General features: G+C 39.2%; 1 protein-coding gene across 1 annotated transcript in view; it reads right to left on the minus strand.

Annotated features, from left to right (window-relative positions):
* The window catches only part of LOC133994919 (transcription factor 4-like), a 215,649-nt gene that overhangs the window by 193,656 nt on the left and 1,993 nt on the right, over positions 1 to 20,000 (minus strand). The window contains exon 3 of the mRNA XM_062434159.1: positions 16,946 to 17,018. Within this exon, the coding sequence (XP_062290143.1) occupies positions 16,946 to 17,018 (73 nt within the window). The remainder of the gene's footprint in view (positions 1 to 16,945; positions 17,019 to 20,000) is intronic.

Below are 20,000 nucleotides of genomic sequence, written 5' to 3' on the forward strand. Positions count from 1 at the left end.
ACTTACGTCACATTTGTACATTAAAACACCCGCAATAAACAGACTGCGACTTCAGCAGCCTCACACAATGAGAATATATGTTAAACTTGCAAATCTTTGCTTGTACGAGTTCAGTTTGATTTCAGTTGAAGGTGACTTGAAGTAGGAAGGGCAGAGGAAGAAATGGAGGAAGCAGAGAATGACCGTAGGGGAGGAAACAGGATGTTTTCAATTTAGAATATGCTAAGATGGCCTTCATTAATTCAAATTATATCACATGCAAGTCTTGTTTTGATGCAAGCCTCAAAATGCTTTATGGGTAAATTCAAAGAAGAAAATATATACAAGGGTTTCGTGGCATTTTCTTCAGTGGTGACCAGCATGTGATGTAATGTGTGATTTCATCTCCACCATTTTCAAACCTATACTCCGTTTGCCCTGGTCCCCAATCAGTGGATGAGATGGTCAACTTTGAGCGTTTCTTATCACACAGAAAATTCCAAGTGAACCGAAACACATCACAACAAGCCGCGTGAGAATGTTCCCTCCTCTCATTGGTCTGATGTGTCTGGGAAAAACTTAAACACAGACAGAAAGTGATAAAGAAAGTCCACTGATTGATTTGACTGGTCCACAGTTAAACTGTCAACAACTGATCTCTAATCTGGATCCTAGCATGCAAATCACATGTGGCACACCTGTTTGGTACACCCAGTAGTCGGGTTGTGTCGAGGTCAGATCAGATTCCTCACTTTAAATCAAAAGCTCTCCAGTGTTTGTTTGGGATCGGACCAAGACCACCTCCTCTAAAGGATCTCGCTGCTGTTGTAGTGGTCCGCAGAGTGCGATTACTGTGTTCAGACCTGCCCAAACGAGTCCCACCGAGGAGGGGGGGAACATGAATTGTGTCTGAACCACCCCCCTTTCTTCACCTGTAGACCTTTCTTTATCAACATCATCAGTGAACGACATGGCGAGCAGATCTACGACATCGCCAGCTAACACCATGCTAACACGCTAACTCAACTCATATTTTAAGATGTTTTTTTTTTCCTTTTAGCTTTAAACTTTAAAAAAAAACGCAGTATGCTTTAGACTCACAAACACGGTCAACTTTAAGGTTGAGGTCAAAGAGGAGGAAGTGGAGTAGGAAGTGTGAATTAAGAGCAGGAAGAAACAGAAAAAGTTGAAGGTTGGAAGGAAATATAAAGTAAAAGCGAATAAAAACAAACATGCCACGCGAACGCAGGATGTTTTGCGCTGAAAGGACCTGAAGAGCCTCGATAGGAGACTGACTGTAGTAACAGTAACAGTATGAGGACAATGTGTGAGTGCCAACCACAGTTTGATGGTTTAGCTGAAGCTGGGAAGCAAGGAAGAAGAGGAGGAGGATGAGGAAGCGGAGGAGTAGGAGGAAGATGAATGGGTGGAAGGAGAAGAGGGAGAACAACAAGTATGACAAAAGAGGAAGCAGGGAAAGAAGGGATGACGTTTAAGGGGGAAGGAGAAATAAAATGGAAATGAGGAGGAGCAGGAAGAGAAAGAGGCTGATGAAGAAGATGAGTGAGAGAGAGAGAGAGAGGGGTGGGGGGTGAAGAAGAAGACAAGTAGTGACTAAGAGGGGGGGAAGAGGGAGGAGAAAGAGATGAGTTGGGAGGATGATGTTCATGGCATGAAGAGAGAGAAGGAGGTAAGGGAGGATGAGAATGAGGATGAAGAAAGAAAAGGTGGAGCAATGGGGCACAAATAGTGGAGAAGGAGGAGGATGTAAAAGGAGGAGGAAAAAAGCGGGCGATGAAGGAATAAGACAGAAATGAGGCTGAGAAGTAAAAGAAAGATATAAGAAGAGGAGAAGATGAGGTTTGTGAGGACCCCAGGAGGTAGAGGACATGAGGCGAAAACAGCGAGGAGGAACGAGGAGGAGGAGGAGGGTAAGAGGACGAAGGCGTGGGCGGAATCATCTGCTCTGACTTCTTCACATTTGATTCCAGAAATCTTCGTCTTCTCAATTAACAGCCACCTCTTCTGCCTTCATTTCAGCCACAGTTTTACCTCTCGTCTGCCGCACAGACAGATACACGAGTTTCGATGCCGACACTGTACTCCCAAAACAATTTAGCTTGTCACACGCTTGCATTTACAAGCATAAACACACACACACACACACACACACACACACACACAGAAACACACATACACACACAGCCGCCTCCCAGAATAAGTTGGCTGCCTCTAATTGGAGTGGTGTTTGTTGCGGAGAGGTGTTGAGCGCCGCTGTAATTGCCAGGCAGGCTGGTTTGACGTTCCCTGTCTCTTTATTTTTTAAGGACTGGGTAATTAGGCTCGGTGACTGCGATTGTGCCTGTGCCTGTGCCTGCGCCGCCGCCACCGCCGCCCGGTACGAGCGAACAGGTGTGGGAGCGAGAGAGCGGGGCGAAAAACACACAAACGCCTCGTCGACGTCACGGACCGACCGCCGAGCGAGGGGAAGAAGGAGCTGTTTACCGGTGACGGAAGGGCTTCACCAAAACACCCTCAACGCGGAGGAGTAAAAACCACGGTCGCCACAGGGGGGGAGGGGGTAGAGATTCAGGAAGCGCTACCTGATTGGAAGAGAGGGAACGGGTAGATTGTGTGACTGAGCCGGAGAAAGAAAGATCACTAATAACTCAAACGAAATCCATGCTACTTATTTTTCAACAGGAAAAAGTCAAGTACACAACAAGCTCAGTATCGGAGCAGGTAAAGTCGTCAGAGCGGTGTCACCAGGCGACTGACATGAAAATGAACGTCGCCTTGATGACTGAGTTCAGTGTTTTTTCTTATTTCGGCAACAACATATTTATATGGTGGAAAAAGAAGTATTCAAGAAGTTGTGAATACCTAATCTGTGAGTGATTTAAACAGTCTCATAAACGCAGAAAACACGACTATAATTGAAAGCACCATAACCACTGACAATGCTGCTTTCTGATTGGCTGACAGGTGTACGTTAAAACATCTTCTCTTATCTGGGACACCGCAAACAAACACAAGCTGCGTTTCAAATAGTGAAAACGTTCAAGACTAAGACTTTACTGTTTTATCTTCTCTCTGACAGGAATGTTATTACATTTGCAGGTATTTGTTAGAAACTAGCATTGGACGAGCTGAAGTTTCTACTTGTAGATGGCGCTAGTTTAAAAAAGTCATGGGGTCGACAAAGTGACGACATGAATGTCTGCACCAAAGTTCCTAACAATCTATCTAATGGTTGTTGAAACATTTCACTTGAAAACACAAAGGTCAGCCTCCTAGTGGCAGTAAAGAGGATCACTGAAGTCAGTAGGATTCATCATCTGGGACCATGTCCGTGCACTGTGTTGTGCCAATTCATCTAGTAGATGAGATATTTAAAAGGATAAGTGAAAACCATGATTTGGCTGATGGCGCCAGATGAAGGGGATCACCTAAGTCATAAGCTTGCATACTCTGGGGACCCTGATTGTCTGTCCAATGTTTCATAGTAATCCCCCTAATGGTTATTGAGATATTTCAGCCTGGACTGACCCAACAGACATCACCATTCCTGGAAACATGTAGAAAATATATCAAATAGTGAATATAGAGTTTATTCATATTTCCACTATAAAAAGGTATGGGCCGCTATCCGCTCATTAAATGTTTCTGCCTGTCTTCCATCACTTAGCGCTCTCTGCGGTTAATGACTGGCTTGCGTACAAATCAGACAGGTAACCTGCTGCAGGTGTACAACAGATGCCTCTAAAAACAGTCACTTCTGACTACAGCAAAAAGCTGATGAAGACCAGCAATTAAGCACTGACAGTCTGTCCACATTTAGTCAACTTATTATGAAGTGCTTCACAAGGCAGCAAAACACACACACACACACACACACAAACATTGACTTCTGGCACACTCCGACACACACACACACACACACACACACACAAACACACACACACACACACTCTGACATCCAGTTATAATATTTGTGAGCACATTGGGAAACATTTTTGTCGAAAGGTTTTTAGACATCTAGGTTGCATGTAACAGTTTCTCCAAAAGAATTTCAATGATTAAAGTCCAATATCTCTAGTTTTAACTTCTCCGCACATAAATGAAAAGGTTACATATTATTATTACACGCATCTAATAATGTTCATTCACCCAAATTTAATTTTTTACCCTTTTTTGTATTTTTAACAGAATAAATGTCATTTCCTGTATTCTAATGCCCGTTAACAGGTGCTTTGACACTATCTGGCTATACAAGCATGAAAAATGATGGGTATATTTTGTAATGACATCTAAATGATGACAAATAGTCTGTCGAATCCCTTCCATCACTCACTCTCAGCAGTGACTCTTTCCACTGTCCCTGCATCCTGCCCCTGCCTCTGACTCACTCTCAAGCACCTAAATGGCAGGAGAGGTGGTGGAGTGATAATTATTTAGTTGGCAGTACATATTCTGTCATATTTATAATCATAATAAGTTATGCTGAATATAAATACAACCGACTGTAAAGTACCAGTCTGTGACACTGGAAAATCATTCAAAGCGGCAGTAAGCCAAAAACTGTTCCTTAAAAAGTAGAATATTAGTCAATTTTGTGACCCAGTTTATACATGGGCTTATATTTATATCTTTTGCAAAGGTGGATTTCACTGTGAAAAGCAAACATCTGGAACTTTGCTGCACAGACTCACCAAATCTTTGTTAATTCAACAACAAACCTGTACTCATGTCTTCTTTTACGTGTATTTCATATTGCTTTTCTTCTTTTTAGTCTTTGCTTTAATGTATTCATTGTTAGACTGTGTTCAGTTTACCTCCTTTACTTTACTAATTTAAATCTCTTATTTTCACAAAAGCCCTTCTAGGGACAGGTGTTGCTAATTAGCATCTGCTATAAACACAGTGATACTTGCATTGGACAGCTGTTTCAGCCTGTCTATATCTGTTGTGTAAATGTCCTTATTAAATAAACCACACTAATAATGATAATATTAATATATGTATAATTAGTGGGGAGCCCCTGTTCATAAGGGACCGTTAGTTAGCTTAACTTAGTTAGCTTAAGTTAACTTATTACTACCAGTGATGACATACTTTCCTCTTCTTTAAAACAACCTCCTTATGTCTATGTTGTCTGGGGGAGCAAACGTATCAAACCAAGAGACTGGCAGCCAAAAATGACGAGGCTACTCTACACTAACACTCAATTGACAACTAGCCACCTTCCTCATCTTTTCACTATTTTGCTAACTTAGCGTTAGCGCTTCTTAAAAGTTAGTTAAACAAACACCAACATGTACTTAAAAGTCAAGCTTTAATTTTCGGTAAGTTAACAATTTCCTGGAGTGGACTGGAGTTTCATTAGTTTAAGCATTCTCTGAATAAATAAGCGGAATGGATTTGATAATGAAGCACTAACTTATTCAACATGGTAAAAGTGTTTTGGTCTAAACTAGTCATTTTTGACACACTCACAAATAAGGTTGAAAAGCCACATTGTCACTTTTGTTAATTAATTTCTATATTTAAATGTGAGGCAGGTCCCTGCTACATTGTCAGTATAGTAACTGAAATACAGTTGAATTTTTAACCTAAATGTCACATAAAATATCCACTTTTGATCAGAATTGGCCCAGTTTTAATGTAAATCTTTTTGACCTTCACCAAAACCAAGTTTACTAGATTTACTAGATATAAGAGCTATAACCTAAATTAAACTAAACAAACACATCTAAAGCTACAGTAAACTAACCCAGCTTATATCTAATAAAACCCAATAAAAACCTGCTCAAACAAATACAAACTGAGCTCAAACTCAGATCTGAATTACCAACCAGACAAAGTGGACAACTCCCATGAAATTTCAGGTGCTATGCTCCATATTTAACTTAATAATAAACACCACTAAAGTACTATAATCAACTCTAATGATACATTTCATGAGCCAGGTCCTGTACTCTTAATACCTGTCTTGTAGAGGGGCCATCTTTCAGAATTTACATGAATATGACTATGACTAAATACATTTGGGTTTAACCAAATCACCACAAACAGAGTTTCAATGAGGCCTGCAGCTCATTTTTCACATTAGCTGAAAACAAAGCAAAGCTGCTGCTGAAAGTAAATCTTAAAACACACCAAAAACTACAGTTAAACAAGTCAAACTAAAACAACTTATCTTGATTTCATTTTTAGTCAAAAAGCCTAAACGGAGCAAAATATAAACTAATCTAAACCCAACAGCCCAGCTCAGCACATCTCGGCGTCGTCTTTGGGGAAAACATATGGAGCTTCGACTCGGTAGCAAGTCGGCCCGCCGAAGCAAGCACCACGTCGATCTCCTGAGCTTTGAAAAGAAGGGAAAAAAACACACAAATCCACGCCGAGTTCTCACAGATGTTAACCTTGAAATCACTGCCATTATTAGCGGAGTCATTATTAGCATTAGAAAAGCAAATGGGGCTAATAATATTTGCCATTATGGCTAAAAACGCCTATTAATCCCTAATCCGCACCACAATTAAGAGCATGGTTGGGTGTTTTTTTGTGAGTCGTTCTGCATCGCCTTGCTGGGGAAACGAGACAATTTAACAGCCTCGGAGGCAGAGAGAAGGTGGGAGGGTGAAGTATTAAGCAACTGGCTCCTGCTCTCCATCTCTATTTTGAAAGCGATCAGTCGGGGTGTTTTTGAGTGACGGGCGTAACGGAGGCAGATTTGACTGAATAGAGACAAGAGGGTGGCGGTGGGGGCGTCGCTCGCTGCGTTGAAGCGCGTTATCTGTCTCGGTACAAGTGCATCAAATCAAACGGGAGAGGGGATATTATTAAAGCATCCCCCTTTTTTTTTTACTTCGCTGTGAACTGTGACTTAATAAGCTATGCCAATTAGGGGAACAAAAATCAGGCGTGCCATCGGGACTGTATCTGCCCTTGCCCAAATTTCTCTGCTTATGCGTGAAGCCTCGTTGGCAGAGGCAACAGTGCCGCTGTGTTTTTTCTGTATGTCTTTGGCTTCGACAAGAAAGAAAGAAAGAAAGAAAGAAGAAGAAGAGGTGGAAGGTGGGACAAAAATAAAATAGAAGAGGATAATTTGGTGATCATCTCCGTAAGAGTTGATGTTTTTAAAGGATAAGGCTGCTGATATTCCATACATATATCTTTTATTGTCAGCAAATCCCATAAAAACAAGCTGTTTAACCGATGCCAAACATATTTTATTCCTCTTTGCCATAGAGCTCCATTGTTATCCAAAAACTGTTTCTATCACCATGAACGTGACCATTTAAGTTCAGTGGTTTCTTTTTAGCTTTTGACCCTTTAAAATGAAGTCATCCTACTTCGGAACCAATGAAATTTGCCTTTGAGCTAAGAGTAATTTTTCTTTCTTAGGTGTTTCATTTGAATCAATTTAGAGGTCTGAAAAGAGAAAAATACTGTAAAAGTACCTGAATGCAGTGATGCTTTTTCCTTCTTGCTTGAAATATTGTTAATCATGTAGCAACCACTCTGAAAAGGCTGGGTAGTAATTCAAAACTATATCCTATCGTGATAAGATAAATGATGCGTACCGTTCTACAAAATTCTGTTGTACAAATCGACGACTCGGAGGAAGTTTTAAATAAAAACGAACACAATTAGGGCAGCAAAGCTTATTTTCATTATGAATTTTCTATGTAGATCCATAGAACAAAAAAATGCTGTCAGTTATTCCTAAAACTCAAGGTATTGTCTTCAGATTGCTTGTTTTGTCTGTCTAACAGTCCAAAACCCAAATATAGTCAATTAACTATATCATAATACGAAGGAAGACACCAAATCTTCACCACAAAGAAACTGGACGTTTTTGTCATTTTTGCTTAAAAAAACCATCTCATATCATCACACATTTCTATTGATCTACAACTCAATTAATCGACTTGATGTTTTAGTTCAAAGCAAAATTAGTTATTTTTTGTTTGATTTCACAGAACACAATTCATTGCTTTTAGCATCAATCCCAACCCAAAGGTCAAAACTGCAGGTTATTCTGACTCAATTCCATCTGCACTGTACTGTCCTATTGCTATAAATACTCACTAGAGTACTAAATGCATATTATTCCACCACTGAAAATAGTCCCCAACAAATGCACTAATTATTCTGGTCTGAGTAACTTTTGCTAAAAATAACAACGCTGAGCTGTTTGAGAAAATGATTGAGACATTTTTCAAAGATTTACCACTTCAGTAGGAACCAATGGGCTTAGAGCTGACAGGATAGACAGAGATAGAGATGTTAGAAAGTATAAGAGGTGGACTGATGCATCATTGGTTGGATGTTTTTCACGAGAACAACAAACTGTAACACCTGACCTTTCCTGTCCTTACTTTATTTTCTTCCTTCTTTCCTTTTCTTCTCATTATTTCTTCTTTCTTTGTTTCCTTCTTACCTTTTCTTAATTTTCCCATCTCCACTTTCTCCCTACTTTCCTTTCCTCTTTCCTTTATTTCTACCTTTATTCCTTCCTTCCTTCAACCTTTCCTTCCTTTGTTTCTTTCTGCTGACTCTTTAGGAAACACTTCCTCCATCTCTCGTTGCCAACTTGAAGTTCCATGGCAACGGGGATGAAATGGTGTGCCCTCCCACCCCCAAACCTCCCTTTCCCTCCCCCCGCTTGGTCCCAACTGCACACACACACACACACACACAAACACATAGACACACACACATGCTCACATATGTTCGCTTGTTCACACACATATTCAAATATCTCTTCAAATCTCTCAGGAGCACTTTTATACGCTCAACACTCATTCTCTTACGAACATACACATTTACACTGTTTCACACACACTCACACACAAAAACACACCTCGGTCCCTTTCCAACACCGTTGACAGGGAGACAAACGGCACATCTGAGAGGTTATAACAGTGTTAGACAAAAACAAAAAAAAGAGGAAAAACACCAAAACCAGCCAAGACCTGAAATAGACAAGTGGTGGTGGTTGACAGGCGGAGTGAAGCCGCTCGCTGAACGGCTTCATCCAGGAGGAGATTAGAAAACACACACAGAGTTTGAAGTGTGCATTATCTTTCCAGGGATGATCCTAAAATAAACAACAACGACGGCAAAATCTCCCAATAATTAAAACGCCTAATCCACTTCCTGGTTGGTGATGACCGTGGGCTGAGCGTGTCACCCGGGAATCGTTGGGGGAATTGTGTGGCATTTATGTTTAGATGTGTTTTTCTTTGTGTGTCTTAAGGTGAATTTATCCCCCAAAATAGGTCTTAACATCAAATGTGGAGAGGGCTTGAAAACCTAAAATTTATTCACGGCATTGTGTAAAGATTGTCATTTGAAAATTCAACCTCTTCATGTGACACCGAAATCCTCAAACGCATCAGATAAAGCAAATCCTAAAACCTGTTTTTATGCATGTGTCTCTCTGCCTGACAGGTTTTTTTTTTTTTTTTTTAACATGACACTCGTGCTTTTCTTGCTTTCATCCAATGCTTGTCTTCCTTAGTCCTGATTTTGCTGTTGATGTTGTCTTCTTCTCCCCTTGTTTGGCTACTCTCACCTCTTTTCTGAAACATTTGGGAACAACCTTCCTCTTTGTGTTTATGGATAACTGCATGGTGCCAAAATACCTCTGTTAATATATGGAGCTAAACAAGAGTAAATGCGTTTAGTAAATGTAAATCCCTGCAGAGGAAAAAAAAAACGTGAGTGCTGAAAACTGACATGAAACATCTGCTTGATTTATGTTCTTGTTTAATTCTTTGTCCGCTCAGTATTTACTGATTTACATCAAAATGTAGCCAAGTTTAGATTATGCTTTACTGGAAAAAGTTCATGTACGGTTGTCTGTGTTAAAACTATTGTTAACAGTTCAGCAGTTTTGTATGGAGAAGTTTACAGTTGGTACTTTATAGGGGGTTATTTGTATCAAAATTCTGATATCATAATTTCACACAGAAACAGTTTTAAATCACATATCTACAGCAGTCTCATTCACTATATAGTCATACTTTACATTTTAGGGAATGGTAATGAAAATTATAATAAACCTTTGTTTGAAGGGGATCTATTACGCTTTCCCTTCTTTTCAGTCATAATGTTACGATGTCAGTTTCATGTTAAAAGTGGCCAATGTGTCAAATAATGAGGTTAACATATGTAGAAGTAAATACCAGCTTCAGACTGCTCTGAACACTCGATCAACACTCGATGTTTCCAACTATTTTTAGAGGGAAAGTAGCTCAAACCTGCAGGACATGTCACTAGATGACGTCACGATGTGCTAATTTGCATATCTATTTCCTACATACAATATTTAAAAGTGAAATGACACTAAATGTAACAGTAATTAGCTGTATCATTTGCTTACCTCTAATATTAAAAAAATTAAAAATGAATTATTATCATGCACTGGAATAAATGTGCACTCATATACACTATTGTTAACTCTGTCTATTTAGAAAAACAAACAAAGTCAAACTTAATTATTAAAAATGAGGCGTGTACATTCACGTCTCTGTCTGGCTGATGATTGATGATTTACTGAGGAATACCGGGGACTCCTTTAAAGGAGAAGAGTTCAACTCTGCCCAAACATTTGACAGATATGTCACTAGCCACTAAAGGGTCTGAAAAGTCACTAAATGTAGCAACAAAGATGCTAAGTTGGCTACACTGCGCTCGGTTTCCATCTGCTTTAAGCTTGAGCCGACATCAGCTTGTGACAGATTTCTTTAAATGGTCCTTTAATCCATTGTTTTGGGGGTAGTCACACCAAGCCATGACTCCTTTACACAACAGGGTAAAGTAAAATAAGTAGTTTACCTGATGGAGTTCTGCTGGTCATCTGCTGCTCTTCATCAAACATCATCATCATCACTGTGGCTGTTCCTGCTTCTACCATCCCTCCCTGCATTATTTCTAACTAATCCGCTCAACAAAGGGCTACAAATATGTCCATATTGTGTTATTTTTATTTTAAGCTCTGATAATTCAGTGAGGGACTTGTTTCTGGGTCAGATTTTTTAGCGTGGTGTTTGCAGAAACAATGAAAGTGTTATTTTAAACCTGTGTTTGTGGATCATTTCCAGGATCACTGCAATAAGACTGCATTATGTGTTCTTCATTATGTTACATTGAATAACACAATGAAGATTAATTACAATGAAGGGGAATACATGTAAAATACCAGACCACGTTTTAAATTCTATCTTTATTTTATTTGTGGTGCTGGTGTCGTCCTGTTTTCTGTGGTATAAGCACAGTCCAGTTATGTTAATTCAGCATCTATAGCAGTGTATCGGAGCTGCTGTATTCATATTTGAAACTCTGTACATCCCAGTCGACAGTAAATTCCCTCTGGGGAAAACTCTCCAGGATTCCCAATCTGTCAATTTGTCATGACTGGGAAAGCCAGTGATGAAGTGATAAAAGTAGTGATTGTAGCAGCCTCTAACCCGCTTATAATATATGATAATGTATTCTTTATGATCCCACACCATGTGTGTGCCGGGTTGGCCTGGCAACAAAAAAGTGCAAAAAAGAGCCCCATAACTCCAATTTCAGGGGATCTATAAAGTCTAAATGCTCATCCATTAATAGACACAATGTTTAACCCTTTACACTCACAAAGGTCCATCAAATCCCTTTATAATAACCCCAAAAACATACTATCATCCAGCTGGTATAAGCACTTTTTATATTTAGTTTGTGAAAAGTTGACTTTTCACAAACTTTTATTGTTTTCTTGATTATCATCATCCTCATCCCAAGATAAATTAACCCCATGCGGAGAAAAATCACTGAGCATAAATGATGAGGAGCGAGTGCAGACGAGAATATAACATTTCCTGCATCGCTAAAATGTATTTTTAAACCTCTCTGATATCTACACCAAAGTTACGACTGTTCACGAGCGGCATGTGGACCCAGTTCAGTGCTGGCATGTCCCAGCCTCTGGCCTCGCCCCAGCCTTTGGAAACCGCAGCTCTCATGGTTGTGTGGGTCTATAGAGTTCTAATTAGCTGCATTCACAAACAGCGTCGGGCTCATCAAAATGCCGAGGCCTGCAGAAAGCCACAGCAGGGGTGAGCAGAGCGTGTGTGTGTGTGTGTGTGTGTGTGGTACGTGTGTGTGTGTGTGTGTGTGTGTGTGTGTGTGGTACGTGGGTGTGTGTGTGTGTGTATGTGTGTGTTGCATCTTGTACATGTGGGTGTTTGTGTGTTTGCGAGATTTGTGTAGATGTGTGTGTGTTTGTGTGTGTGTGTGTGTGTGTGTAACACCAGTGTGTTTCTGTGTTTAAAAAAAAGAAGGAAACAATCTCAGAATGAAGATACACATCGAACCAGCAAACCGAGGCCTAACAGCCGCTACTAATTCTACAAAAAAAAACCAAGCCCCCCTTTTTTTTTTTTTTTTTTCTTCTCCAAAATCGAAACACTTGTCGTTCCGTTTCACATTTGTATGCGCGGCACGGGAACAAACAACACCGCCGAAACCGCAGTGCACAAACAACAACAACCAAACGACAACGCAGTAAACAAAGAAGACGTCTCTCTGCATCTCTCTCTGTTTTCCTCAGCCAACAAACAAAATGGCTTCCGGGAACGCCGTTTTTAGAGGCAGACGACACGAGCGGGAGCAACAGGAACGACCCGGGTGTTCTCTGTGAAAAGCTTCCAGGAAAGATTACAAACAGAAAATATTACTCCTGGTCTGGCAAAGGTTGGCAAAGGTTGTGTTTGTGTAGTAGCGTGATACACATATGATATAGGATCACAACAAGGAGGTCAAATATAGAACAGGACAATCTGACATTTCTGGATTTAACATTAGTCATTTCTGCAATATACTCAATGCAAATATTGTTAACATATAAAGAATGTTCCAGATTAATTTAGCAACTGCTTTTTTTTGTCTATCAAGAAGTTTGTTTCTTTATCTACTAATTCGAGCTGATCAGCTGACAATAAAACACCAAACTGACAAACTCATCAATGAAGACAGCTATTAAATAAAGGATATAATAAGAGCCATTGCATAACATTACATTAATGATTTAAAGATTTTTTTTACAGTCTGTATATGCATAAAGATACACAAAGACATAACTCAGTAACTTCTTTACAGCACACTTACTGACTGACTGACTGCTTGAGCAACTAACTCACACATTCACTGTGCGACTGAATGACTTAATCAATCAATCAATAGAAAACTGTGGGTGCTTCCTGAGTGTTCACAGGTACAGATCTCTAAATATATTAAACTTTTGACTTTTTCATGTTTTTGAGTATTTCTCTGGCATGGGATTAATAAAGATTATATTACCAAGTCTTATTTTATTGTACTGTATTGTATCGTACTGTATCGCATCGCACTGTATCGTATCGTACTGTATCGTACTGTATCGTATCGTATCGTACTGTATCGTACTGTACTGTATCGTACTGTACTGTATCGTATCGTACTGTATCGTATCGTACCGTATCGTACCGTATCATACCGTATCGTACTGTATCATATCGTACCGTATCGTACTGAATCGTACTGTATCGTATCGTACTGAATCGTACTGTATCGTATCGTACAGTATCGTATCGTACTGTATCGTATCGAACTGTATCGAATCGTACTGTATTGTACTGTATCGTATCGTACTGTATTGTATTGTATCGTACTGTATCATATCGTACTGTATCGTACTGTACTGTATCGTATCGTATCGTACCGTATCGTACTGTATCGTACTGTATCGTATCGCACTGTATCGTACTGTACTGTATCGTATCGTATCGTACTGTATCGTATCGTACTGTATCGTACTGTACTGTATCGTATCGTACTGTATCGTATCGTACTGTATCGTACTGAATCGTACTGTATCGTATCGTACTGTATCGTATCGCACTGTATCGAATCGTACTGTATTGTACTGTATCGTATCGTACTGTATTGTATTGTATCATACTGTATCATATCGTATCGTACTGTATCATATCGTATCGTATTGTAACGTATCATATTGTATTGTATCTTAACATATCATATGTTATCTTATTTTATCATATCTTATTATCTCTTTTTATCTTTCTTTATCGTATCGTACTGTATCATATCGTATCGTACTGTATCGTATCGTATTGTAACGTATCATATTATATCATATCTTAACTTATCATATGTTATCTTATTTTATCATATCTTATTATCTCTTTTTATCTTTTTTTATCGTATCGTACTGTATCGTATCATTGTATCATATCGTATCTTATCGTACTGTATTGTATCGCACTGTATCGTATCATATATCATATTGTATCTTATCTTATCGTACCGTATGTGTTGGTACTGAGTGAAAATATTAAGTGGTAATTGTTTTACTTTACTTACTGTGATAATTACGTTAATGCTTTTTTACTAACAGGCACTTAAACCTGTCAATCAGTCAAACTGCAGCAGTGACTCTCAGCAAGAACCACATGCTAACAGACTGACTAGCAGTGACTCCACTGTCTGACAACGCTTCATGAACCAATCTGTCGAGTCAAAACCTTCAAAAGAACTCTGCGGTATTCTTCGGCATACAGGAAGTGTTGAGGGCAGCGAGCCTGTACGAGAGCTGATATCAGCAGCAAGCAACGGTAAGCCCCGAGGGACAAATGTATGTCAGTCAGTAACCACCTGCACTGTTTAAAGAGAACTAAACTTTTATTACAGTTTAAGGTTGTAAAGTTTCCATTCTGATCACTGGCTGCTAGTTAAGAAAAATATAAAGGTAGAGAAGAAGAGAGCTTTTGTAAGGGTTGGACTTTGTGGCAATGGTTCAAAACAGAACTGTTACACGCTGAAGACTCGGCACTAACTAAATGACTGGATGAATGAATTAGGCTGAGCAAAGTAGTGAATAAATGGCAGATGGAGACATAAAGTAAACTCACTGACTAAAACGCTCACTGACTGAATGAGTGGATGAAAGCATGACTAAATAGGTCAATGAATGAAGCAACTAAGTCATCTCTCTTCCATTTACTAGTAAAGTAACTGACAACTGCCCAATGTCCCTCCTAAGGCCTAAGCCCCGAACCCTCATGGACTTAATTGATGTCACCTGGTAAGTGCTTGAGTGCAAGAAGCTGCAACAGCTCGAAATGGTATATAACCTTGTCTTTTTTTTTAACACTTCCAAGCTTGCCCTGTTAAGCCTGTATTTAAAGTCACACCAATATGAACTGTGAGTAATTCCTTCAGGCAAAGTCAGCAGAAATGTGGACTTTAAGAAAGTGTGCATTAAGGGCCCAAAAAAGTCTTTGAGAAAGCCCTTAACCCTTCAAAGTATGTGATTCCATGAGTCCATGTGTGTGGATGTTGGGATTAGGCCCAACACACTGGTTGGTTGAATTAACTAATGACTTGCAACTTGATCTTCTAATTAACTAGCTCTTTATCTGATTCAACAGATAAAGAATGACTGAATTTCCCACTTAGTCTCCGACTGAACACAGCGACTAACTCATCTCTGACTGCACACTCACACTTGACAAAGTCAAAACCACCATGTTCCACCACTGATAAAACCAAGCTGTGCCTGTTCGACACCAACAGTGTAGAAAAACATAGTGAACTGATGTCCATAGTACACACATTCACACACACACACACACACACACACAAAGAGAGAGAGGCAGGAAAGAATGAGAGCAGCAAATCGGAAAAACAGGAAGCCTCCTTCAGGAATGAACACGAGAAGGTGCAAAACAAACTTGTTAGATAATAAAGAAACATAAGAAAAATCACATCACGCCAGCTTTTTATACCGCAAACTTCACATGTTTTATCACCGACAGAGCGGAGATGAAAAAGGATACCTCACACATATTCACATAATATTCCATCTCTTTAGCCAAGCTAAGCATCTATACAAAATATCCCAATCAGCAGATAATATTAATATTTCACTGTTCCCGCTCTGCCATCATAAAATACCGCAAACGTACTTGTTTTGCCTTTGTTTGAGTTTTTATTTTTAACTGTGAACTTCTTCAACAAGTGAAGAATCGCTCTATTTCCCAGAAGGTCTATTCAAGTGTGACAAAATGCTACTAATGCTCTAGATTTTTCTTATTGTCGACAAATCCCATGGTAAGAGCAAAACCAACAATGAATAGATCCAACTAACAAGTATTGCCTTTGTAGCCAAAGCCTGATGTAGCTGTAATTTGTTTTGAGTCAATCCCGCATACACTGTCCTGCTGCTGTAGATACTCACAATCGTGTATTAATCCACCGCTGAAAGTAGTTCCCGTCAAAAGCACTTTTTACTCCTGTTTGTGTAGTGTTCGCTAAAAACGACAATGCCCAGCTGTTTAAGGAAACGGTTGAGCCTTTCTTTTTTTTTTCTTTTTTAATCAAGATATATATTTGTGACCCTTTTTGTGGTATTTACAGCTTCAGTAGGAAACAGTGTGTTTGGGGCTGCAACAGGAAAGCTAAGGAAGTTTGCTAATGAACAAAAACACAAACTAAACATAATCAAAGTCATATAATCAGACCAGTTTTCACAACATGTGACGTATAAAGCAAAATCTCTGTACAAAAAAAACTAAAAAAACAACAAGCAGTTCAACAACAAGACCAACCAGAGAATACTAAGAATTTATGAGCATGTTAAAATCCTGCAACTCTCAAAAAAGAGATCCACGAAGCAAAACAGCATCAAAACCAAAAAAAAAAACCTGCATCTGCATGTAGAGAAAAACGGTTACCCACACAAGAAAAAATTCAAACAGCAAGCGAAGCAGCAACGAGCAGGTGTAAAGAGGAAGGAGAGGAGGACGCTTAGAGGGGATTCAAGAAAAGAGAAGAAGGAGAAGACGAAGAAGAAGAAGGGGGAGAGAAGAGAAGAGGAGAGAAAAAAAAAATGAGGAGAAGGCTGACGTACTTGAGCCGGAGAAATGTCCGCTCCCCAGGGAGGTCGGGCCGTTCTTTCCACTGCTAACAGGAGGGGAAAACATCTACAAGACAAACAGAGCGCACATTACCTCCGAGAGCACTGACACTGCAGACAGCAAGACACATGTGAACAGAAGCATCACTGCAGCTACACGTGAAAAAGCTTCATTCCAAAATGCTGCTGCCAGACTCACATCACATCGGGACTGTCTAGGAAATGTCTTACATTGAACAGTGACATTTTTGTCTTGTCATTTAAAATGATAGATAGCTTTTTTTTTTTTTTGGAAGGAAACTCTTTGTGTTTGATGTGTTTTAACTAGATAACACAATCATCTACAGGGCTGGGTATTGCTCACTTTAGTTTTTAACATCTATACCAATAAAATACTGGACACAGATATTTTTGATGTATTGCTATGAGAAATATAAATGTTTTTCACTTCAAATATTTTCTGAAGCTTAGCAAGAACTTTGCCTAATATTGACTAAATTTGGATTGAAATGTGGAACTATCTGTTGAATCTGACTCAAGGTATCGTGCCAGCATTGGGTGGATCAAAGTCTCTGTTTTATGCAAGATGTAAGTAGTCTTAAATTGGAGTAAAGTCTCAAGTCATGACAGGTAAGTCCCAAGTCAAGAAAAAGAAAGTCTCATGTCTACAAAGTTATTCCAGCTACAAGCCCCAAAATCAAATCAGGCAAGTCCTGAGTCAATTCAAACCTAAGTCAAGACCAAGTCTCTACCTTTGTGTTCAGAGTCCTAAATGAATAATTAAGTTGAACGCCATTAACATTTAATCTAAAAAGACTGAGGCTGTCCTTACTATTTAATCCCAGGAACATTGCACACTTCTATATAGTATCAGGAATGTATGCATATTGGAGATTTATATAATATATTACTTCTTTTTTTTTTAAAAATCACTTTTACCATTACAAGGCTACTGTTGTGTCAATTCTGAATTTCTCCCGAGGGGGATCAATAAAGATACCTTACTTTATTTTATGATTTAATGTATTGCTTTCAAATACATTTTATAACATGTATGTTCAATTAATATGAGGTTTGTTATTGAGAGTGGAGTCTTTAGATATAAATGTGATAATATGAGGTGTCATGTGATCCGTCTGCTGGTCTGCATTGTTTGTGTGACCTCGTTTGGCTGCTGTCTGATACCTACTGTCAGGAAAATAAAGATTTTTTAAAAAAAATAAAGTAATTTATAATCTTTAGGTTTGATGAGGATAACAAGTCCAAGTCAAGAGATATATGGTCTAAATGAAGACATAAGTCACTCGTGTTGAAATCAAAGTTTTGGGGGATTTTTTTGTCAAGTCATCAGTTATCAGTCATCAGTCATCAGTCATCTGACTATATCACATGACTCAAGTCTACACCATTTGATGCCAGCTATCAGACTTTTTCCAATGCCCAATGCTGTAGATCAGTGGTCTCCAACCCTGCTCCTGGAGAGCTACTGCCCTGCATGTTTTAGGTATCTCCTCACTCTAACTCGTTATCAAGCAGCTGAGGCTCGTCAACGGGCTTGATAACGAGTTGATTATTAGAATCAGGTGTGTTAGAGTGAGGCGATACCTAAAACATGCAGGGCAGTAGCTCTCCAGGAGCAGGGTTGGAGACCACTGCTGTAGATGAATGTATTTAATTGGTATTTAAAAGCTATGTTGGTTTGATACCCAGCCCTGTAGTCATCACACAGACTCTCACCTCAGAGCTGTACACAGATACCAGTATGTATTTTTCCCCCCAAAAAAAACAAAACTGCAGGAATGTGTTTGGGAGGTAAAAAATAAATCAAATTCCAGCATTTGTGAAAAATCAAACCCTTTCTTTAGAAATGATTCAAAATGTGTTACTTTTGGCTAGAAGTTGCACATCTCATTTTGGAATGAAACCCTTCACATCTACTTGAAAAATCTGACTTAAACATATGAGATAATCATCAAGAAGTAGTTACCGTCTGCTCTACACATCTACAGGAAAAATCAAGCCCAAGTTAAGACAGAGAGACTGAAGCTGAATGCTGATTCCTGCTGTGCTCCCATCTACATGCTGTCTCACTGTACGAGCTACTGTAAAGCTTCACAAGAGGGACAGTTCATGTGACCCCTCCCCCCCCAGATACATATAACCTCTCTGGATAAACAACAGGCCCATGTGAGTGTGTCGGGTGTGTTTGATGGTGACATCTCAGTGATGGTGAGCGCACGCTGAGCTTCACACTTTCAGATGCTAAAGGTTTTAAATGTTTTGTTTTTTTTTGTTTTTTTTCAATTGTCTTTTCTTTTAAATTCACCATAATTAAAGTCAATTAAAACCTTGACTCTGATTAGGTGACTGAAAACGAGAAATACTTGATTTGTCATTGTTCTGAATACAGCCTGTTGGGCCTCTGTGTGTGTGTGTGTGTGTGTGTGTGCGTTTGTGTGTACGATGGAGACGGAGGTTGCTCGTGCATTCGATTTCTCTCACAGCTGCGGCAAATAAAGGGGGAAACAAGTGTTTGGGAGATAAAAGATCTCATTCGGATTATTAGCAGGTCTATCGATATCTCTGTGGAAGCACTTTGAGCTGCTGGTGTCAGCTTGTGGGCGTGCAGAGACAGATGATCGCATAAATTAATGTTTGGCCTGCGTTTGTAATGAGAAGAGACACATCTTAGCTGCTGCTGCTGTCCTCCTTTGTTTGATTTTTATTTAAGAACTTCAATTTAAGACATGAGACAAATATCTATAATATTCCTTTTATACCTCAAAGGGACTTAAGAGCATGTTTGTGCTTCTAAATCATGATTTTGTGATGTTTTTTAATTTGACTTTTTGTTGCCTATAATATTATACAGCATTACTGATATAAACTCACTCACTCTACTGTATGTAATTCTATATATATATAATACACTGTATATTTACATTATTATAATATTCCTACAGAGGCCTGTTATGTCTATGTGACTCTAACTGATGAATTTAGTCTCATATTTTATACTTTTTTGTAATAAATGTCACAAACATTCCAA

This window comes from Scomber scombrus, chromosome 15 (genome assembly GCF_963691925.1).
Source record: "Scomber scombrus chromosome 15, fScoSco1.1, whole genome shotgun sequence".
Lineage (NCBI taxonomy): Eukaryota > Metazoa > Chordata > Actinopteri > Scombriformes > Scombridae > Scomber > Scomber scombrus.